Genomic DNA, 23,562 nt, shown 5'->3' on the forward strand with positions numbered 1-23,562 from the left:
GCACAGAGGGACCTATAGGAAGGAAATCTCTGCAAGATTAAAGTTCCAGTTGCCTGGAATCAGGCAAGTCTTTGAAAACTAAGTACCAATGTCAATTCGAAATGCCAATGCTTCATAAGGGCAACATACCAGAGAGAGGTTAATGGACTTGCCTACCCACAAAAGTTGCATTTCTTTTACTATGCCCGTATAGCCAAAGTGGTACAACCCATCTAATGTGGACACAGGTATACCACTATAAAGGCATAGCTTATTCACATACAAGGAGGGAAACTATTATCTCACTAAATAAATGATCTGGTGTCCACGGTAGGGGGTTGAACCAATATAACTTGTTTGTACAAATCCTACCCCTAATGGACATAGTGATACTGCTACAAAAACAGTGCACAGGCCATGCAGAAGAGCAAGAGAGGGATGGGTTGATGGGCCGAGCACAGCGCTGGCAGCGAGTAGTTCTTGAATTCTAAACCTGGCACTGACGGCCTCCATTTTAATTCTTTGCCTCAGTTTGTCCCCATCTGCAGCAAGGTGGGGCGGCTAATAATATGTGGAACAGCAAGGATTGCTTGAGAAACAAACAAACCTAGTGACTGGCTTTCCCTGAAACATCTGTCACACTTCAGTAGCTCCAGCCACCCCTGCTCCTTAGCTCTCACTCTGTAGACTGATGCTGAGGACTTATTGTCCTTGGAAACAGCCTGATTTTTTTTGTCAGCTGGCCAATTATATTCACACTTTTCACTTTGAATTTAATGAGCGTTTTATCCATTCATTCTTTTACTGGGATGCTTGAGACTTCCCAGTGTTTGAGGGTGAGACAAGCAGATTGCTCCCCTCCCACCCAACCCCTTCCCATATGAGCCATCTTCTTCTGGACAGGATGCATAGCTCCAGGGCATGTGTAAAAGTGGGCAAGCTGTTCTTCTCCTTAAAATAATCAAGGGGCATGTCTAAGCCAAGGAAAGACATGAGGGGAATAGAGACAGCCCCCATTTGGTTACTTGGTCCTTCCAGAGGACCCATGTCAGACAGTGCTTTCATTTCAATAGGCCAAGAAAGCTGAACAAAGAGAAAGGAGTGGATTGAGATCAGAGGAGCGGGGCTGAAACACAACCTGGGATCCAAGCATTCCTGAACTTGGGGGGTTGAAATGAAGATCTGGATGCAAATCCAGCTTCCTACCATCTCTAATTTAGAACAACTTTGCTCTCAAAGATGCACTAAGAACTGTTGGAAAACTTGGAAACATTCTGTTTCTGTACGCTGTCCCCCTTCTATTTTGCACATTTGCAGCTAATCTCTCCTCTTCATATGCAGTGAAACACCTGGGCTGGCCAATGTCAGCTGACTCGGGCTTGTGGGGCTCGGGCTATGGGGCCGTTTAATTGCTTTGTAGACTTTCAAGCTCAGGCTGGAGCTCGGGCTCTGGGACCCTCCCTCCTTAAGGGAGCCTCCTCCAAAGCCCAAATGTTTACACCAGGGGGTCTCAGACTTTTGTATTGGTGACCCCTTTCACACAGCAAGCCCCTGAGCACGACCCCGCTTCTAAATGAAAAACAAATTTTTTAATATTTAACACTATTGTAAATGCTGGAGGCGAAGCGAGGTTTGGGGGTGCAGGCTGACAGCTCGCGGCCCCCATGTAATAACCTCGTGACCCCCCGCCCCGAGAGGTTGCGACTCCCAGTTGAGAACCCCTGGTCTACACCGTAATTAAATAGCCCCGTAGCCCAAGCCCTACGAGCCTGAGCCAGGTGACATGGGCCAGTCGGGGGTGTTCAATTGAAATGTAGACATACCCATCGTGTCTCCAAAAGATGCTGGAATCACACAGCCCTGAGTCCGAAAGCCAAGATTATATCCCCAGAACAGGTGCAGAAAAGACAGTAGCAACTTCCCTACATTGCCCTGTATTGTGGTAGCATCTCGGGGCTCCAATCAGGGATCAGGACCTCTTAGCACAAGGCCCTGTACAAACATGTAACAAAGAGCCGGTTCCTGCCCTGTAGAGTTTACAGTCTAAGGACAACTGTGCAGATGAACCTCCGAGGACCGTTCAGTCCTTGGCCTTCTTGAAGTGGCCACCAACAAGGGGGCAGCCAGCGTATCCATTTAGATGATGTGTTTAGCTCTGGACGGAGACCAGCAAACACATTTCAGAGAGGCCAGCACCTGATAACTTTCAGTCACTGCCAACCTGTCTGGGATTTGAACGTAGACGTGTAAAGTTCCACTGTCCATTGCAACGCCCCTGATCTCGTCTTATAAACAGTTGTGTTCCAACAGGCTGGTCGTTATTCCGGACCCTGCTGCCGCTTCTGCACCTGGATTCATATGCAATCCCTCCTTTGAGGGCCTGTCCTCCTCTCCACAGCAACAAACTCAGATGCCACAGACTGGGGATACGGATCCGTCAGTAACAAGTGTCCAGTTTTCATCCAAATGTACATAACAATGAGGTCTATGGGTGGGGGGCTTAGGGGGGGCATAGGGAATCCCTAATGAAAACTATGACTGATCAGTAACTCCGTAAGATGGTTTTCTGCAGAGGTGCCGGCAAGCATAAAAGAGACAGACCCCAAAGGGGTAGAAGCTGGGAGAGAGGGAAGAGGAGCAGTGGAAAAAGACAAGGGGAGAGGAAAAAGAGGACGGGGGATTAGAGCTGTCTGACTGATGGGAACTGGGCAGGGAAGAGAAGCAATGGTCCATCTAGGTCAGTATCCCTGTCTCTTGGTGACGCAAAGGAAAGTTATTGCCCTCTGCAACTCCTCCTGCCCTCAGCACCAGGAAATGCACCCAGTATAATGTAATAATAAAACCATGAAGAGGATTAATGACTTTATTTTATGGTGCCAGCTGTGTGCTAGGCACTTTGTGCTGGGAAGGAGGAGGGGAAATCTTTCCCTGCTCCTAAGAGGAGTGAGGGGACCCTTGTCGTTTCAGCCTGGATGGCGTTAGCGGGACTCTGATGCATAGAAATCTCAGATCTTTTGCCTCCATGCTGCCTGCAGCAGTGAGTTCTGCAGGTTAACAGAAATCCGGCGCTGTTTATAAAAGTGCCCCCTCCATCCCTATAGAATGCTTGGCCTTTTAATGCCAAGCGGCCCCTGGGCGTAGGTTATTATGGGGTGGAGTCACGCCCAGCGGCCACCTGGCAGGGTCTCCAGGCCAGCGGCTACAAGAGACCCACCTGCTCACCGCAGCTAGTTGCTAGCCCGGGGCTGGAGTGGAGGAGGGAGGAGCCTTCGGAGCAAGGCACAGACGGGTCCAGGGGAGGAGGGAGAGATGGGGGGCGCACAGGGAGTTAATCATAGAACCCCAGCCCCACCGCGTGGAAACCCCTGCACATTTCACACTGGGCTCTCTCCGCTCCCATCCCATCCGGACCGGTATCTGTTCCCTCGTCCCCATCCGGACCGGTACTGGCTCCCCTATCCCCACCCGGACCGGCACCTGTTTCTCCCATCACATCGGATCCTACCCGCTCCCCATCCCGCCGGTACCGGTGCCGGCTTCCCCCATCGCTAGTCGGGCCGGTATCTGCTCCCCGCGCCCCCTGTTCGCTTCTCAGAGACCCTCGTTCCCCAGTTGCTCAGTCCCCGAGAGCAGAGAGCGAAACACGCCCCCTTCCCACCTCGGCAAAGGCAAGAGACCCGGAGAACCAGACAAAGAAACTCTCCTGAACCCCCCGCCCCTCCTTCCTTTCTCCTCCGTCATCTCCTCCCCCAGCACCCACCCCAGCATTCCTCTCCTCCCCCAGCACCCACCTCTCTCCTCCCCCAGCACCCACCCCGGCACCCCTCTCCTCCCCCAGCACCCACCTCTCTCTTCCCCCAGCACCCACCCCGGCACCCCTCTCCTCCCCCAGCACCCACCTCTCTCCTCCCCCAGCACCCACCCCGGCACCCCTCTCCCCCCCAGCACCCACCCCGGCACCCCTCTCCTCTCCCAGCTCCCACCTCTCTCCTCCCCCAGCACCTACCCCGGCACTCCTCTCTTCCCCCAGCACCCACCTCTCTCCTCCCCCAGCACCCATCCCGGTATACCTCTCCTCCCCCAGCACCCACCTCTCTCCTCCCCCAGCACCCACCCCGGCACCCCTCTCCTCCCCCAGCACCCACCTCTCTCCTCCCCCAGCACCCACCTCTCTCCTCCCCCCGGCACTCACCCCGGCACCTCTCTCCTCCCCCAGCACCCACCCCGGCACCCCTCTCCTCCCCCAGCACCCACCTCTCTCCTCCCCCAGCACCCACCCCGGCACCTCTCTCCTCCCCCAGCACCCACCTCTCTCCTCCCCCAGCACCCACCCCGGCACCTCTCTCCTCCCCCAGCACCCTCCCCGGCACCCTGTTCCCTCCAGCACGGAGCACCCCCTTTCCTCCGGGCAGTCGACCCCCCTGCAGACAGCCCAGCGCCCACCGGTGCCTCCCGAGCGCCCGTCCCGGAGCCGGCTCCCCGGCGGCAGGCGGCGGGGCAGGGCGCAGGGCTGCTTACCCGCTCTCCTCCTCCTCGAGCTCCGAGATGTCCACGAAGATGAGGAAGCCCACGAGCAGGGTGAGCAGCGCCAGCGCCCAGCTCCGGCACGGCAGCTGCATGGCTCCTGGCCGGGGGCGGGGGGCGGCTGGCTGGGGAGCCGCTCTGGGGTCCTGGGCGGAACCCCCCGGGAGTGCCAGCAGCTCGGGGGCTCGCCCGAGAAACGCCCCCACCCCCTGCCCGACTCGCCGGGTTCGCTCCTTCTTCGCCCTTCCCTGCAGCCCAGGGGTGGGCAGGGGCTACTGGCAGAGCCCGGTCCCCTCTTTGCAAAGGAGCAGGAGAGCGCTTTTCCCACCCTCCCTGACGCTGAGAGAGGGAGGGAGGGAGGGAGGGAAGGAGACAGAGACTGGGAAATGTATCCCCTTCCTCCCTCCCTCCCTCCGTCCCTCCCCCCACCCCAAAGTTTGTCTGACACACAGACCAGCACCTGGGGACAGCACTGAGCTCTTGCCTGCACTCCCCTGACACAGACAAGGGCAGGTGGAGGTGTGGGCAGGGGCAAATGCTTCATAAGTGTGGGGCAGATCCACACACACCTCATGGCATTGGAGGTGCTATACCCTGGCATAGGCAGAACCTCTGGCCACTCCTTATGGACCCATGTGAGATCTACTATGTACAGAAGATGGACTTAGTATGATTAAAACTTACCCCTGCTCAGGGGGTGTGATCTTCCTTCCTTCATTACTGTCTGCTAAGTGGTAGGAGACCCTCAGATGAAAGGCACTAGATTACTTATTATTTGTATTACCCTATCACCTATCATGGACCAGCACCCATTGCACAGGGATCCAAATTTTATAGCCAAGCCCTCTAGATATGTACTGGCAAAAATGCCCATGGAAGTATTTTGCACCTACAAAATGATGTGTGCACCAGTCTTCCTGTGTACACAATCTGCACACATAAATATAGGCGTTGGAGGAATTTTTGCAGGACAATTGCTTATGGGTGTATTGGAGGGAGTGCCAACTGGTGGCAGGTTTCGGACAAAATATACTATTAATAATGATGATTATTATAATCACATTTATTACAGGAGTGATTGTACCTTTCCCCTTCTTGTATAATGTATACATTAAGTGGAGTCCTTTGGGATAAAGAGCACTATCTAAACATAACATATATGATTCATTATTAACATTCCTTATTAGTATTAATATATAACATGGGGAAAATAAGTATTTGAAAAGTGTGATGCTGCTTTTGTAATAATACATTATTGTCCTGGTGTGACTCAAGCTCACTAGAGTTACATCAGGGATTAATTTGGCCCATTGTGTTTACCAGCAAAGGAACACAATAGTTTTACTTCCCAGAGACCTAGAGGTGTCTGTCACACAACCAGCCCCAATAACCTGCTGCAAGCTACAGCCAGAATCTTAGTTTCTATGCTGGAGAGAAATGGCTGCTGGGGTTAGAGCTGCAATTTCTTTCACAGGCAGGGTTCTGATGGGTATGTGTGTGTGTGTGTGTGTGTGAGGGGGTGGGAGGAGAGAAAAAGGAGGAGGGGTTGAACCAGAGAATGACCCAAGAGGTTCTTGCCTTCCAGCCCTGTCATCTATGAGGCTATGTTTCCAGGATGGATCCTGCCATGGAGATAAAGGGCCAATAATGCAATGGGGTTAGCCAAGGCCAAGCTGGCTTGCTGTGTCCAAAACCCAGGCTTGTTGCAATTGATCTAAAGGTTGCTGGACAGAACAGTGAACTATCTGGTGTTACACTTGCCACCAAACTGGAGAGGTATGCAGTGGATTATAATGCAGCAGATACAAGAGGCACAGATTGGGTGGGGTAGATAAGGGGGAGAGAGAGAGAGAGACTAATTGCTTACATATTTAAACAGCATCTTTAGCCTGAATAGGATGACTATTAAGCAAGACAGGGTTATTAAACGGGGCCACTTGGAGAACTGCCATTTTCTGTTCTACACTCAATTTTGTACTGGTATAGCTATGTCGAGTAGGGATGTGATCTTTTTATTAATAGAGATATTCTGGTACAAATCCTGATGTGGATGCAGTTATATGGAACTAAGGTACACTGATCAAACATGGCTAGCACTATAACTGCGTGTATGTGGAGGGCTGTACCAATATAACTACACCAGTATAGTTAAAGTGGCACAATTTTTTGTGTGTAGCCAGGGGAATATGGGGTGTTCCCCTAGTACTAGATGCCGATATTAAAGAGGCAGCGGGGGGTGGGGGGTGGATCTTTTTGTACCTGATGCCCTTTCATAGCCTCCTGTGGGATCTGGGCTTTTGAAATGGAATATAATTGTAAATAGGGGGAACAAACCATCAGGTACTGTGCATTTATAGGTTAAAATACAGCATAGGCCAGTCCAGTACAATTACACTGTGCCTCTGTATATACTAGAAGAGCATATCCAGTAGATTTAGACTCTGTAAACAGTATTCATAATGGAGCCTAGCGAGACCTTTGGGTTTAATAAGACTTCGTGGTAGTGGAAATAGCTCCATAATTTCCCCTCTGCAGCAATCCAGAAAAAAAGGTCTCGTTTTCCTTTCAATTTCCATTTCCTCAGCGTCTCCGCCCACCCCATCTTGAGGCTCCACAGGAAATGGGCTGCGTGGCTAGCCTCACAAATGGGCTGTAGCGCGTGCGGTGAAAAGGGGCTTTGAGAGGGAGGCTGGATAGTATGATGGCTGACATCTGGGATTCCTAAGAGGAACAGGAGTGGAGCTCTCCTCCTGTGAGTCTTAGGAACACCACACGTTAGGCTCTTTCCCCGGCTATGCGAAGCTCTAGTGGTACAGAAGCTCTGCTCCTCAGGGTCCCCGCCTGCTCCACCCCAGATGGTGCTTCAGTCCCTTCTGTCTGATCCTTCTGTTTAGAGTGTGCCAGCCCATTGGCTGAATACCAGAACAGCCTCAGAGTGGTCTGAGTAGGAGGGCAGGATTCTATGCTCTGCTTGTGGCAGGAGCCATACGCCATAGGCTGTTTGTCTGTCTGGGTGAGGACTTTATTAGGGAATGGGGCTTGTTGGCTGGAGCATCATCTCTTCTGCTAAGGAGAGACTTGTGTAAATAGATGCCTGCTCTGGGTCTTCATCAGCTGCCACTAAGTCAGTCAATGGGAACCCTGCTATTGACTGCAGTGGAAACACAATCAGGCCCTGAAGGAGGCACATTGTGAGTTGAGTTTGACGTCCTATACCAGGGAGCTCCATAGTTAGGTACTTTCACAGAGAACTCTGCAGAATCTTGCTCTTGGTGCCATTGGCTGCCTTGTGCCTATTGATGGCGTGTTCTTGGAGCGCAGCAGAGAGAAAGACCATTCTATAGGTGGTCAGGCGTTGGCTATGAGGACCAGAACCTTGAATTGGATCCAGTATTGGAGAGGGAGCTAATATCCTGGATGAAGGATGGTGTCTGGCTCCCTGGATTCCATGGGTTAAGGAGCCAGGCAATTTACTGACTTGTTTTGTAACTGATTAACATAGTCACATAATGTCACATAACTCCATGCAGCTGTGACATAAATCTGGGGAACTTACTGCATTAGTTAGGTCTAAATGTCTAGTACAGCAGCCTTGAATATAGGCACAAAATCAGTATAACAGAAACAGACCATAGTACAGTATATTTCAGCCTGCACACAGTCCTTCTGGGGGAGTCTGAGACTCTCCCACAAAGGATGTTGCAAGATTTGGGTTTAACACACCCTCTGTTGAAGATATTGTATTTATCCCGAAGTGCGTCACAAACAATGGGCCTGATTCTGCAGCTCTTAGTCACACTGTATATTGAAGCCACTGGGACTATTCGCCCACTTAAAATTAAGCAGGTGCACAAATGTGGCAGGATTGGAATCCATAAACCGTCAGGGCCTCAATTTTATATCTCCTCTACAAGACAGGTTGCAGGAAGATTAGAGCAAACTATGGAAAACAGTTCGTAAAGGAAGAGTAATATGTTCTGAAATAGAATAAAAGACTATTATATCATCTTGCCTCTGGTAATGTGGAGAATAATTCTCCACTCCTAGAATTCTGCACTAAATAAAATTGGATATACTGAAAAAAATTATAATCTTTGCATAGTGGCAAAAGCAACTTCTTTATACAATGTTGCATTCGCTGCTTTGAAGGAAAGGAAAAGGAAGAAAAGACACTTTTACATTTCCTTTTGACCTTTTATAAATATCAGTTTGTATTAACCAAATTCCCATACAAGAGCTCCAAAGATTCAAGAAATAACAGTTAACTCTCTAGGGATGTTAACCGACAACTTGAGGAGAGATGGTGAATTTAGAATGCAGATGTGAAAGACACAGATGTGCAGAGAGAGCAGAAGTTCTACATATGTAAAACCAAGTCTTTAACCTGAGCAGGAGTCACCAAGCAGTGGCGTCCTGAACTGGCAGGGGAGGGACAGACAAAATGATCTAATAGTGTCTTCTGCGATATGATGAATGATAAGTCCTTGTGCAGTGAGACCTTTCTCCTTCAAATTTGCAAAGCTGTAAAATGCACATAACCTTTATCATAGCTGTCAGCCCCAAATGAACAAAGTTTACAGTCCATTTTATACAGCTAAACAGTGTGGTGACATGATAAGCAGGCATGACAAATTAACCAGGGCCACAACCTTTCATAGCCTCATTATCAACACTATAACCTGCCTCCAGGCACTTCCTCCAGTGAAAGTCTCAGGCCTTCTGAAAAAGTGAAACATCTCCCACAGGGCAGGAAGTGTCTGTTCCTCCCCAACAAGTTTATAGATTCATAGCCTCTAGGACTGGAAGGGACCTCGAGAGGTCATCGAGTCCAGTCCCCTGCCCTCAGGGCAGGACCAAATACTGTCTAGACCATCCCTGATAGACATTTATCTAACCTACTCTTAAATATCTCCAGAGATGGAGATTCCACAACCTCCCTAGGCAGTTTATTCCAATGTTTAACCACCCTGACAGTTAGGAACTTTTTCCTAATGTCCAACCTAAACCTCCCTTGCTGCAGTTTAATCCCATTGCTTCTTGTTCTATCCTTAGAGGCTAAGTTTTCTCCCACCTCCTTATGACACCCTTTTAGATACCTGAAAACTGCTGTCATGTCCCCTCTCAGTCTTCTCTTTTCCAAACTAAACCCAATTCTTTCAGTCTTCCTTCATAGGTCATGTTCTCTAGACCCTTAATCATTCTTGTTGCTCTTCTCTGGACCCTTTCCAATTTCTCCACATCTTTCTTGAAATGCGGTGCCCAGAACTGGACACAATACTCCAGCTGAGGCCTAACCAGCGCAGAGTACAGCAGAAGAATGACTTCTCGTGTCTTGCTCAAAACACACCTGTTAATGCATCCCAGAATCATGTTTGCTTTTTTTGCAACAGCATCACACTGTTGACTCATATTTAGCTTGTGGTCCACTATAACCCCTAGATCCCTTTCTGCCATATTCCTTCCTAGACCGTCTCTTCCCCTTCTGTATTTGTGAAACGGATTGTTCCTTTCTAAGTGGAGCACTTTGCATTTGTCTTTATTAAACTTCATCCTGTTTACCTCAGACCATTTCTCCAATTTGTCCAGATCATTTTGAGTTTTGACCCTATCCTCCAAAGCAGTTGCAATCCCTCCCAGTTTGGTATCATCTGCAAACTTAGTAAGCGTACTTTCTAAGTTGATTAGCAGGAAGCAGTAGTGCAGATTTGGCAAGGTTCAGTGTCCCCAGTCTTCTCCCGAAGGCTCTTGTCATACATAGCAGAGCCCACTTCTGCATAAACCCCACTCTTGCAGAAAGAATCCATTGCATCTTTGGTTGATGAACGGATCCACATCTAATCATGCCTAAGCAGCCTTCCAGTGAGCAGAGCAAGGCACCGGGAACCAGGAGACCTAGGTTCTTTTCCCAGATCTGTTTGACTTTGGACAAAGTCACTCAAACTGTGCCTCAGTTTAACTATATGCAAAACAACACTTACCCACCTCACAGAGATACTTTGCTGCTCCCAAAGTGCTTTGAGATCATTGGATGACTTGGCTCATGGGTCTAGAAATGTGTTCTTCACTTAAAAGGCAAGACATATCGAGTCCGATTCTCAGTTGGGGTAATCTGATGCAGGTTAAAATCAAGGGAATTGGGTTGATTTATTCCAGATTAGAATCTGGCCCTCTAAATTCCATTTTTGGATGAACCATCCAAGAGAGGAATATTTATACCTGGTTCACTGGGCTGGAGCAAATGATACTCACTGTCTTGGGATGGAGAATGTAAAATATCAACGCACTCCTCTTCCCAGTGTTTATTGTCCTCAGGAGTCGACCTCTGCCATATTCTCTACACCTAGAGCTGTGCAACAGCAGCGAAGATCCTCATTGGCACAAAATAAATGGAGAGCGCAAAATTAAATTGTATTAATTTCAAGCTCTATTAGGATTTTCTGGAAGTAAAAATCAATAGCAAAGGACGGAATCAGTAGGGAACGTGACCTGATTTTCCCAGCCTCTGAGAGGGAATTGTAAACAATGAAGAGACAATAAAATACACAACTATAAAAATGTACTAATTTCTCTGATGGGGAAAAAGAGAAAATAAAAAGCCTGCATAAACAGCCACTTGACTGTTGTTTGGCATGAATGTCCAAAACAGATAATTGTCCATTATTCTCCTTTGTTTTTTCTCTCCTATAGGAAATTGCAAAATGGGGTGATCCATCCCAACATTTCATCATGTACAACTCACTGTTGTCAGAGTGTAATGTTTGATATAAAACAAGATTAATCTTTCTTTTTATTATTTTTTTTTCTTTTCGGCCAGCTAAACTGTTTTCGATGAATAAAAACACTATGTTGCAATGATATTGATAATTTGCATGTGAAAAGCTTTCCACCTGGTAACAAAAACAATTGTTTCAGTTGTGCCACCACTAGTCACAAGAGATAAGGTCCGTTCTCCTCCTCCTCAATTAGACACACAAAAACCTGAAAAAGGTAGAAAACGTGTGACAATTGTACCTCCTGTTATCTGAGACTGATGCTAATGTAGTGATATTTCCAAATGCATCTGCACAGCTGGCACTGTACCCAATCCATTATAGCCTGGCAGTTTATGCATCTCTAACAGGGCACCTCCAATTTGGGAAGGTGGAACATATTTGAGTACTGTCAAATGTCAAGTTTTTAAATGCAGCGTTAATGGCATTTGGCTGAAATCCCCAGATTTGCATTGGTCCTCTTTGTTGCTGTCATGCTTTGATGGATTATCAAACCACCAGGTGGCAGTGTGTGTGTAGTGGGCGGGGAACATTCTCTCAGGGGGGCCATGAACTTGAGAATGTTTTGATCATGCTTGATGAGCACAGGGTCACAGAGGTGCCCAAGGCAGTGAGAAAGAGAAGGAAACAAGCGGGAGGAGGCTTTAACTTTAAAGAATGTTGGTTCTTGCTGCGTTTTCATCGACCCTTGTAAACCTCCACAACCAAAGAGAGCAAATCCACTAAGTTCAAAGCCAGTGTCAGCTCCACAGGCTCATGGAAGCAGTCAAAGAGAAATTTGCATTTGCAAATTTTCCTTACATAGAGCCAAACAAACAAACAAACAAAGGAGCCTTTCATAGATCATGTTGCTGTAGAAAAAGCACAAGAGTTACCTGTTCTATTCCCTGCTTACCCTGAGCCTACACACTTCAGCCTTATTCTTGTCTATGGCTTTGGCTACACTACCAAGTTTTGTGGCCCCAAACTGCCTTTTGGCAACAAAACAGTGCGATGCGCCTTTCTCAGGAAAAATGCCAGGTTTCGGCCACAAAAAACCTCCACCCCACGAGAGATTTTTTTTCTTTTCCCCTTCCTTTATTGTCGACAAAGAGCCAGTGTAGACACTGCTGTTTGTTTTGTCGACGGAATTGGCTTCTGCCAGTATCCCACAATGCCTGCCTGTATCTGACAGCTGAAGGTGCTGCTCCATTTGGGGAACAAAGAGAAAATCACTGGAATGCTCTTGTTCTGCCCTGCACTAAGAACACAGTGGCAAGCAGATTGCTGTCATAGGGAGGGTGGGAGGAGAGACTGCTGGCTGCTTTGATGTTCCTCAGCATGGAGAACTCCCAGAGCTACTCACGATGCTGCTCCTGGCAGCTGAGAAGGCTGTGGGAGAACTTGGAGGGAATCCTCCCAAAATGCACAGGGATCAGCTCTGCCTTCCCACAACACTGCACTGTGGGATACATACCCACAATGCATTGCTCACACTGTCGACGATGGTGCCCACAATGTGGACATGATCTGTCGACAGAGGGAGCCAGTGTGAACACCCTTTGGTGATTTTTGTTTTATCGACTTTCGGGTGTCAACATTAAGTTTTGTTGACAAAACTTGGTAGTGTAGACAAAGCCTATGTTACAACTGGAGGTGCGACTGTCGCTCACGTAGGCCCGGAGCTGTACACATTCAGTGGGTCAGCCTGCTGATTTAGAAGTAAAACTCATTCATAAGAGCAATAACATATTGGCACCTTGCACTATAATGAAATCGGGCTAAACAAGACCATATTTTCAATTAATTGGACTGGATTGTGTGATGTGTGTGTGTATAATACTTATATTTTCTATAGACAACCTGCAGTGATTCAAATTTAACAGCACTTTGCACAAAATAAACCCCAACTGGTTATTATTTCTCCTCTACACTGATAGCTTTAAAGTGACTAGTTAACATAGAAGGACTTCAGATACAAAATTCAGACCTGGATTTCGTCCTCATTCCAGTTCAGAGCTGTTAGGAGGGGATATTCCTCTTTGGCTTGATATTGTACTAAACCCTAATCATGATGTTTATGTCTGAGTTTCAGGGGCATTTTGGGATTTGAAGTTCTGGTTCTGGTCTTTCTATACTAGAAAGATTACAGTAGTTCATCTTGTCCTGAACTTGGCAGAAACTCAGTCACTCTTTACGGCTGTGTTGAAAGCCAGGTCAGAAAACCTGATCTATAAGGAAAGATTTAAAAAAATTGGACATGTTTAGTCTTGAGAAAGACTAATGGGGAGACCTGAGAACAATCACTTATGGCCAGATTTTCAAAAGAGTTTAGTATGTTGGATGCACGTAAGGCCTGGTCTACACTGGGCGGGGGGTGTGTCGATGTAAGATACGCAACTTCAGCTACGGGAATACCGTAGCTGAAATCGACATATCTTATTCCAACTTACCTCCCATCCTCATGGCGCGGGATCAATGGCCGCAGCTCCCCCGTCGACTCCGCTACCGCCGCTCGCTCCGGTGGAGTTCCGGAGTCAACAGGGAGCGCGTTCGGGGATCAATATATCGTGTCTTAATGAGACGTGACATATCGATCCCCGATAAATCGATCGCTACCTGCCGATACGGCGGGCAGTCTGGACGTACCCTAAGTCACAAAGGGAGCAGTTGGGGCTGGGTACTTTTGAAAATCCTACTGTCATTCAGGTGCCTAAATGGGATCTGAGATAATTTTGAATATCTGGGCCCGCCGTGGTACTGAGCCCCTGAAAACCCACTCCTTTGAACACCGGGTCTGGAGGTTTAGATGTCTACATTACCAGGGAAACAAACTTAAATTCAGGTAATATCTAAATCTGATTGTACTATGGTATTAGATCATGAGGGTCCTTTGTGGTCCGGAGTATGAATGATCGATCTTCTGCTGGATTAAGCCTAGTACACAGCGATACCATCAGAAGGGAGCAATTAGAAGTAACATTCATGGCAGGTTTAAGTGATCTGTACAAATACAGAGGGGAGGGTGTGAGAGGGAGAAAGAAGGAGACTTCCTGACCTAGTGATTTATTTATGAAATTCCTAGAGCAGAGAAGCTCTTGAGACTGCAGAGTGAAGTAAACAGTGTGCCACAATATATTTAGCAAACAATAACACAAGCCGCAGAATACTCTATGGACGGTGGAGATATACATCCCCTTCTTGGGAGGTTTGTGAATGACTAAAGTCAGGGAACAGAGAGTTTTAGAATGGGGAAGCGGAAAGATTTCCCTTCCTTCTTCCTATGAATAAATCACAGCTGTGAGCCTGCTAAGAAATCCAGATCCTTGTCATGTACTTCCTAAAAAGCCCTGGCATCTCCCCTCCTGGTGCACACATCATCTCATGCCCTTTTTGTGTTCTGTCCTACCCACTCGTGGGCCTCCATATGGAATTTTGAACACCGATGCTCATCGACTTTATAGACATCTCTAAACTATCAGGGTAAAAGGCTCTATTAGGCGCAAGAACCCTGGCAGAGGCATTTCACAATGAATTGCAGTCTCTGGAGCATGGTCTGGGGGTCCAGTGAAGGAAGAATTACAGAGTATGACCCACTAAATCGACCGGTGGTGGATCGATCTCAGAGCGTCGATCCTGGCTGTAGTGTAGATGTAGTCTAAGACACCGTACAAGAAAGGCACGAATCAATGTTTAATGGCATCAGTGGCAGATAAGACTTCTTTAGCCTGGAAATTTGTACTGAAGCTGGATGGAGAAGCAGATTGTACTAACTGCACAGATATATTCATCAAGGAGCTAAGGGACCAATCCTGTGAGGTGCTGAACTCCCATAGATCCTAAAGGAGAGCATGTTTTATACTGGAGATATTGTACTGGTGTAGCTAGCCACCAGTGTAAACACATTATACCAGAATTGCTCACTCTAGTTTCAAACTAGACTAAGCCACACCAATACCAGCCCTATATTACACCAGGGCTGCAACTGCACATCTGTACTTGGGGCTTGCACTGGTGTAGCATCGTTCAGGCTTCCCAGACAGCTCTCAGCCCTGGCACGTTTATTTGCATTCTGGCCTCCCAAGGAGTCTATGTGTCTGTGCTCATCCAGGGGGGTGCCCCAACCTCACAGTGATGTGTCTGTCTCTATGCATCCGAAGAAGTGAGGTTTTTACTCACGAAAGCTTATGCCCAAATAAATCTGTTAGTCTTTAAGGTGCCACCAGACTCTTTGTTGTTTTTGTAGATACAGACTAACACGGCTACCCCCTGATACTTGTGATCAAGGGTCTCTCAGGTGTGGAAGAAGGAAGTGAACTCCCACACAAACTTTCCTTGTTTGCCCACCAAGTTAGAGGATCCTTCACACTGGAGGAGATCATTACTAATTTGTCTATGCCAGGGGTCGGCAACGTTCGGCACGCGGCTCACCAGGATAAGCACCCTGGCGGGCCGGGCCAGTTTTATTTACCTGCTGACGCGGCAGGTTCGGCCGATCGCGGCCCCCACTGGCCGCGGTTCACCGTCCCGGGCCAATGAGGCAGTGAGAAGCCGCGGCCAGCACATCACTTGCCCACGCCACTTCTCACTGCCCCCATTGGCCTGGGACGGTGAACCGCGGCCAGTGGGGACCACGATCGGCTGAACCTGCCATGTCAGCAGGCAAATAAAACTGGCCCAGCCCACCAGGGTGCTTACCCTGGTGAGCCACATGCCGAACATTGCTGACCCCTGGTCTATGCTGTCTTGCTCGGCACATAAACTGTTCGAAGCCAAGCCAGCAGATACTGGAGAGAAGCCTTGCGAAAGGTGTTGCATAGGCACATGACGCCATGTGGCCTAAAAGGATAAGGCAGGAATGAACTGATGTCTTTGGTTTCTTACTTGATTGATTAGATTGTTCATTGATTGGAATCTGCCTATGGGAAGACAAGCTCTTGCTCGGATAGAATCCAGAGTCACTCCTCTGGATTGTATAATTTGTGTTGGAGTCAGGACAGACTTTTCTGTATTCACACAGATCCCAAGTGATGCCAGAAGAATGAGGTCAGAACTTCCAGCCAGGACCTGTCCATCAAAAGCCAATCATCTAGGTGATGCATCCGAAGAAGTGAGGTTTTTACTCACGAAAGCTTATGCCCAAATAAATCTGTTAGTCTTTAAGGTGCCACCAGACTCCTTGTTGTTTAGGTATGGAAAGACGGTCAAGCCATTGTGACAAACATGTGTGCTACTACTGAGAATACTTTTGCAAACGGACTGGGTACAGTTACTACTCTGAAGGGACGTGCCCTGTATTGGTAGTTGTTGGGACCTACGACAAACCTGAGGAACCTCCTGTGGGAGGGATGAATGTCTATGTGAAAATAGGCATCCTTCGTGTTGAGCGTTATGAACAACTGTCTCTGTCTAGGGATGGGATTATTGATGGGATTATTGATCATCCCAGGTGACCATCCAAATCCTCAACTTGCAGATAAAAACATTGAGTTGCCGAAGATTCAGGATGGGTCTCCATCTTCCCTTTTTTCTTGGTGATTGTAGCGGGGTGGCTACTCCGCTCCTGCCGAGAAGGGCTTAAAACAGCCCTGGCAGAGGGCTGCAGCTCTAAAAGCTGGGCTGATTGGGGAAGCAGTCACAGCTGGGCCACGCCCCAATCAGGCCTCAGCTGGCCCTATGTAAGAGGCTGGGAGCCAGAGACCAAGAGTCTCTCTCTCCGTTCAGAGAGAGAAGGGCCTGGCTGCAGGGATCTAGAGACAGGGTACCTGAGTGGAGCAGGGCTGGGGAAAGGCAGAGGAGCTAGGGAGCTCCAGCCTGGAAAGCCCCAGGCTGTGGCCTAGCAGAAGGCCAAGGGGTACTGGGGTTGCAGAGGGCAGCCCAGGGCTAGGCCAAGGCAGCAGGTCCAAATCCAACCTTGCCGATGATGAGTGGCTTATACTGCAGTCTGCCCCAGAGAGCGGGGGCTAGTTGGTGACTGGCAGTGGCCTTATCCTGAGGCGAGGTAGGGATAGTGGGTGGGGGTTCCCTGGGGAGGGGAAACCCAGTGGAAAGGGGTTCTGCCAGAGGGCAGCCCCCCCAGATAAGGGCACTGGGGTCCTGGGAGGGACACGGGGGCCAAAAGAGGACAGGCGGACCACTGGTCTGCAGAGGGCGCTCCAGGACGCTGGAAGAGCTAATTCCTGGAGTCCCCAGCAAGAGGCGCCGCAGGGGTGAGTCCATTCCTCTACAGTGATCAGGAAGTATTTGGAGTGAAAACCCTTTCCTTGATGTTGATATGGCACCAGATCTACGGCTCCCCATCAGAAAAGGGAATCCACCTCTTGGATGAGTATCCCATCGTGAGAGTGGTCCCTGAAGAGGGAAGAAAGAAGAATTTGTCGTGGTGCTAGGAGGCGCACTTCTCAACACTTCTGTCCAAAGCACAGGTCTGGCCTGGCTGGAATTAGACTGGGGCCTCGTTGCACAATCCATGAGATGTTTCCTAAGCCTGAACTCATGTGATTGCTGAGTGAGGCTGGGAAAGGAGCAGCAAATGGTACACTCCATGAAAAATAGGCTTCTCCCAAGCAATAAAGGCACTGTTCATGGTTGTTGCTGACTGGAAAGGCGTGGGGGCATAATCTCTGTCCTGTATTGGGAAGGAAGGGGGTTCCCCAAGGGGAAGGGAAGTCCCCACATTCTAACTAGAAATTAATTCTAGGAAAACTAGTGCTAAATCTAACTAACAATAACTCTACAATATTTGCAGGTTTGAAGACAGAAGAACAGCTTGGGATGCTGGAGGGTTCTGATTCAGACCATGTGGCAGTAGAGAACGAATGGGAGAGGTGGTCTGTTGACATCACCCCTTTATGCCCTTGGTTTGGAGCATGAGGAGGAGAAGAACACAGGCCAGACCAATGGACATTGCTAGCAAGAATCCTATGGTCTCAGATGCAAGGAGCTCATGCATACTCCACAGTGTTACACATATAAAAATCAGCACTTGAAGAAGAACTAGGGAATCCACCCATTACAATTACTTTGACTTCAACTCTAAACCGTACATCCTTATCTAAGGGCCTGACCCTGCTTTCCCTGTGCACCCAAAACTCCCATTGAAGTCAACTATGGCATTTTTAAAATAAAAACTCCTTTAGTTTTTAGAATTTCAGGACATGGGAACCCACATAATACCAAACTAACAAAAAAGCTTGGATGAAACAAACCACTAGATCTCACGTAGACATTCTCACCGGATCTCCAGCCCAGTTTTTCAAACTTGATGTCCCATTAACTTGACAAGTACTCAGAAAAATCAATGTAAATGTCTTGATCTCAGCGAGTTTACACCAGAGCTGGACTTGATGCCTGGACTTTGCATTCAGTCAAACTCATGAACCTTATGAGGTTCACGCATTCCTAGTGGGAAAAAAAATCTCCATTTATACATGGAAATATAGTGATCAATCAACTTTTATCGCTCCAGCTTTCATTATAGCAGCTTAGAACAACAGAATAAAAGCACGTAATGAAAACATTGTAAAAATGTAATAAAAACACACAATACTTGACTGTGCAAGCATTGCTGTTTTAGCACATCTTGGGGAACTGCACAGGAGAGAGCAGTCCAGTCTTCTGGTGTGCTGCCAGTTACCTCCATAACATACATCACACTCTTTCCACTCCGGGAATTGAGCTGATTTAAACCACAGAAGTTATAGGAGACCTTCAAAATGTTTAGATTCAGCAAATACCTGAAAGGTCTCTGGATGGGTTTTGTCGTCTTGGCTATGGAAAAGTTGGGTGGGAAAATCGCTTGAGAACAGCCTCTCTCGTTGTACCATGGAGCTTCCTGGAAATAGCAAGGAGAGAAAAGACAGGGTCAGTTTGGGATTTGGAGGAAAGTTAGGGGATGTGTGGGTAGGCATGATGGTCTTAAACAATTTGACCTACCCAGACCCATCTCTAATTTAAACTTTTTGGACCAGATTCATCTTAGATATAAATAGACTCAACTCCCACAGTACCTGCCAAGGCCGGATTTGGCTCTTTGTGGCTGGCTAGTATCACAAAGGTGCCACCCTCTTTGCTTTCAAGAGATTATTTCATCTAATCTAATCCAGTCCATGAAGCACTATGGTATATGAGCACCTAACGATCTCTTCCCCAGCTCTCATTATCATAATATTCTGGCTCCAGAATTAATCCTTTCCCTCATACATTTTCAGTTTGAAAAAAAAAAGTGGGAAATATCTCCCAGGATGGGAAGATCTCATTAGTTTCCCCTGCCCCCGTGTGGTATGTTCATACCCATGTCTCTTTTCACAGTGATAAATAAATCTATGCAGCGATTTTACTGTGAGTTCCAAGAGTCCCAGAGAGTTTGCCTTTTATTTTAATAATTAACACTTAATTGATTTTTTCACCTTCAAAATGTTTCACAAACATTAAAGAGACACTGTGAATATAACAGTCACTTTCTGATTTGAATATTTTTTACCTGTTATTACAAGTAACACCTAAGATAACTGGACTGTAAGAGGTGAAAGAAAATATTATTCTTGATTTTGTTTGCTTTTAACAACAGTTTGAGCATAAACATTTCCACTGCTTCTGTGGAACAGTCAGTCATCTCCCCAACCTCCTCCCTTGTTTGTGTGGATCTTTTTTATGGACAAAGAGGAGAGAGAGAAATTTAAAACAAGTTGAAGTCACTGGAGTTGCCCCATTTACCCCAGCTCTGAATTTGGCCCGATGGAATTTTATTGTTCCTTTATCTACTGGAAAGAATGTTTAAAAGTTTAATTGGCATATAACGAGATAACTATAACAAGTTAATTAGTTCTCAATTACGTTGCGTTTACCATACGTTCTGAGTGTGCTCTTAGCAATTAAGGACACCTAATGAACTTGCTATAGTGATTGAGTTTGCCATGTTAAGAAAACTAAAATAAAACACAGATATAAAAAATAATGTGCACACATATTTTTATAGCACATTTGAAGCAAAGCATGGTCTAGTGTGTATGGACTTACACCTCCAGGGCTGCAGCAGATTCTATAAGGGATATGGCCAGTAAATTTACTCTGGCACACCTAATCAAATCTGCTATGAACCAGCTGGCTTTCAAGATGGGCCTTACTGGAAAAAGTTTTCCTGGGAGCATTATGAGAATTTCAAAGGAAGAAGAGAGGAAAGGAATCAAAGTTGCATGATGTCAATCAGTCATTCACCATAGCTTTAGAATAACATAGTTCAGATCATTAAGGTGATTGAATGTGTTGGCATGAACTGAAGACCTACTGTGTGACAACAGAAACTGCAGTGGGTGAAGGAAAAGGGTTATTCATAGATTCAAGGACTGGAAGGGACCTTGAAAGGTAATCGAGTCCAGTCCCCTGCCCTCATGGCAGGTCCAAATACTGCCTAGACCATCCCTGATAGACATTTATCTAACCTACTCTTAAATATCTCCAGAGATGGAGATTCCACAACCTCCCTAGGCAATTTATTCCAGTGTTTAACCACCCTGACAGTTAGGAACTTTTTCCTAATGTCCAACCTAGACCTCCCTTGCTGCAGTTTAAGCCCATTGCTTCTTGTTCTATCCTTAGGGGCTAAGATGAACAAGTTTTCTCCCTCCTCCTTATGACACCCTTTGAGATACCTGAAAACTGCTATCATGTCCCCTCTCAGTCTTCTCTTTTCCAAAGATCATTTAGCCAGGTGAGTACACGGAGATCAATTTCTCTCTGTGCCTAGAGTCCACTCTTCTTTATGCTCTGTGCAATTAAAGTACCACACTGAGTAGGCATCGGAAGAAAAAAAAATTCCAAACTAATTTACATTTTAATGAATTTTTAATTGAACTAAAATCTGTTGTTTCTGTTTAAAGATGCAGTGTTGACTTTGTGGTCTGTGCTGCTGCGAGCCAAGTGGGATCTTAATGTGATAAAAACAATGATAATGCTAAGCTTAATTAGCTTTGAGAGCCTGTCTGGTAAAGCAGCATGGAATATGGGAATAAAAGCGTTACCCTCCAATGATACTGAATTTAGAAAGTGGGAGGCTGGGGCAGGATCTGCACTGCTGGGACTAGCTGTGAAACGATAGCCAGTGTTGTTTGTTGGGATCAACAGATCTCCAGATCTGGAGTTGGACAGAAACCTGGCCCAGGGTGTTAGGACTTTTCTGTTGTGATTTGATCCGAGATCATCCATTAGGATCAAGTGGGTTTATCCCATGTGTTCAGTTTCCTTTGACTGTAGGGTCTTCTGACCACCTTCAGCCAGATCCAAACTTTTGGGCTAGCCAGCTTCTGAACCCGAGCGTGGATTTTCAAATGGCCTCTGTTTATAATGGGCGGAACCAATACTTGACACCCAGCATTTCCACCCTTTCCAGGCCTGGAGCTGAATGTTGCAGGCATGGGACCATTTCTAGTTTCTGTGTCTTATTGGAACAATGCCCTGAACAGCAAGTGCTCTTACCCCTCACATGGCTGCTGAGTGGAGAAGACCCTCTAGCCCAGGGGTCGGCAACCTTTCAGAAGTGGTGTGCCGAGTCTTCATTTATTCACTCTAATTTAAGGTTTCACGTGCCAGTAATACATTTTAACGTTTTTAGAAGGTCTCTTTCTATAAGTCTATAATATATAACAAAACTATTGTTGTATGTAAAGTAAATAAGGTTTTTAAAATGTTTAAGAAGCATCATTTAAAATTAAATTAAAATGCAGAGCACCCCGGATCGGTGGTCAGGACCCGGGCAGTGTGAGCGCCACTGAAAATCAGCTCGAGTGCTGCCTTTTGCACGCATGCCATAGGTTGCCTACCCCATGCTCTAACCTGTAGTGAAGGCCAAAGGCAGACACTAGAGATGGATCTGGACCAGGGGTCAGCAACATATGGCACGCGTGCCAAAGGCGGCACGTGAGTTGATTTACTGTGGCATGCTACTGCCGGCCTGGGGTCCCAGCCGCCGGTCCGCTCAGCCTACTGCCAGTCTGGGGTTCCATCCGCTGGCCCCTGTAACTGTAAAATGTATTACTGGCACACGAAACCTTAAATTACTGCGAATAAATGAAGACTTGGCACACCACTTCTGAAAGGTTGCCGACCCCTGACTGGACTGTAAAGTTGGAATCTACATCTGGAGCCAAACTTCCTCAAAAATCAGGGGCTAGAGAAGAGGGCAGGCGATTCATTTTAAAAATGGCAACATGCAGGGATTTCTGCAGAGTTTCACACTGGAGATGAGCAGCCAAAACCCAAGATTCAAACACTCCCAGACTTTTAGCAGGCAGGGATATGCATACATGTATAATCAAGTTCCAGATTTCACAACTGGCCCATCTCTTTATAGTGGTATGTAAACAGGAGACACCCCAACTCTGTTTCTGACACATTATACACACACTGGGTCAGGTACAAACTTACCCCCTGCCTCAGACTTATCTTTAGTGCTATCTTAAATTACAACAGATCAACCTCACTGTTTCAAACATGGTTCCTTGCAATCTTCTGAGTTTCTGCCTCAGAGAGGGACATTTTACTTCTTTTATATGCTTGGGTTGCAGCTCATAGGACCCACCAGGTCTGGTTTCCAGGTGAGTCAGCAGAATAGCTTTGCATATCCATGGAGGATTTCTAGCACATGATATACCCTGTTACATGGATCTACCCAAATCTCTAGATCTGAATATCTCAGAATTTTGGGGTATGAAAGTTATGACTGGGAGTCCATCTTTACTGCCAACAAAGGTGCCAGTGGTGGTGGTTTTGTCATTGCAAAACATGGTAGGATGACCACCAAGCCCTTCTCTTAAGGGCCATCCTTTATTCTAATGTCCTACATCCCTCAAGGAAGCACTCTGTCCTGCATTTAGCAACACACTATTCTGCAGTCATCATGCAAGGGAATCATACATTATGAAATTCATACATGAGTTGGTATTGTGTATGATTCTATACCATTAATAAAACATTTGTGGCTTGCCATCCTGCATTTTTCATTGTCCTTTTTGCCTGACATGTTGGTGATAATTTAACATCTGATCACTAGGATCTGCACCGAGAGTCATCTCACACATGCCCTCAAACAGCTATCAGGTGACAATAACTTTTGTTCACTACTCACAGGGGTTGGATTCACACTCACTGCTCCAAGGCTTGTAATAAAAATATCCTTTGTTTTGTGCATACTGGGAATGAAATGGGATGCAACCATACATGCACACGTTTACAGAAGCTTAAAAACCCTGCTTTATTTTAATCTGGATCAAGTCATCCCCCCTTCCCCCCCCCCCCGCCGCCCGCTTTCCCCCAT

At 47.0% G+C, this 23,562-nt stretch overlaps 1 protein-coding gene and 1 long non-coding RNA gene across 2 annotated transcripts in view; one reads left to right on the plus strand and one right to left on the minus strand.

The window, feature by feature from the left end:
* The window catches only part of ST8SIA2 (ST8 alpha-N-acetyl-neuraminide alpha-2,8-sialyltransferase 2), a 46,745-nt gene extending 41,959 nt beyond the window's left edge, over window positions 1-4,786 (minus strand). The window contains exon 1 of the mRNA XM_054041128.1: window positions 4,498-4,786. Coding sequence (XP_053897103.1) covers window positions 4,498-4,598 — 101 coding nt within the window. The 5' untranslated portion in view covers window positions 4,599-4,786. The remainder of the gene's footprint in view (window positions 1-4,497) is intronic.
* On the plus strand, window positions 4,303-19,598 carry LOC128843963 (uncharacterized). Its single transcript, XR_008446400.1, has 3 exons — window positions 4,303-4,557; window positions 16,273-16,345; window positions 18,001-19,598. It is a non-coding gene; the product is annotated as an uncharacterized LOC128843963 (long non-coding RNA).
* Window positions 19,599-23,562: the final 3,964 nt, after the last annotated feature.

Source organism: Malaclemys terrapin, chromosome 10, assembly GCF_027887155.1.
Source record: "Malaclemys terrapin pileata isolate rMalTer1 chromosome 10, rMalTer1.hap1, whole genome shotgun sequence".
Taxonomy (NCBI): Eukaryota; Metazoa; Chordata; order Testudines; family Emydidae; genus Malaclemys; species Malaclemys terrapin.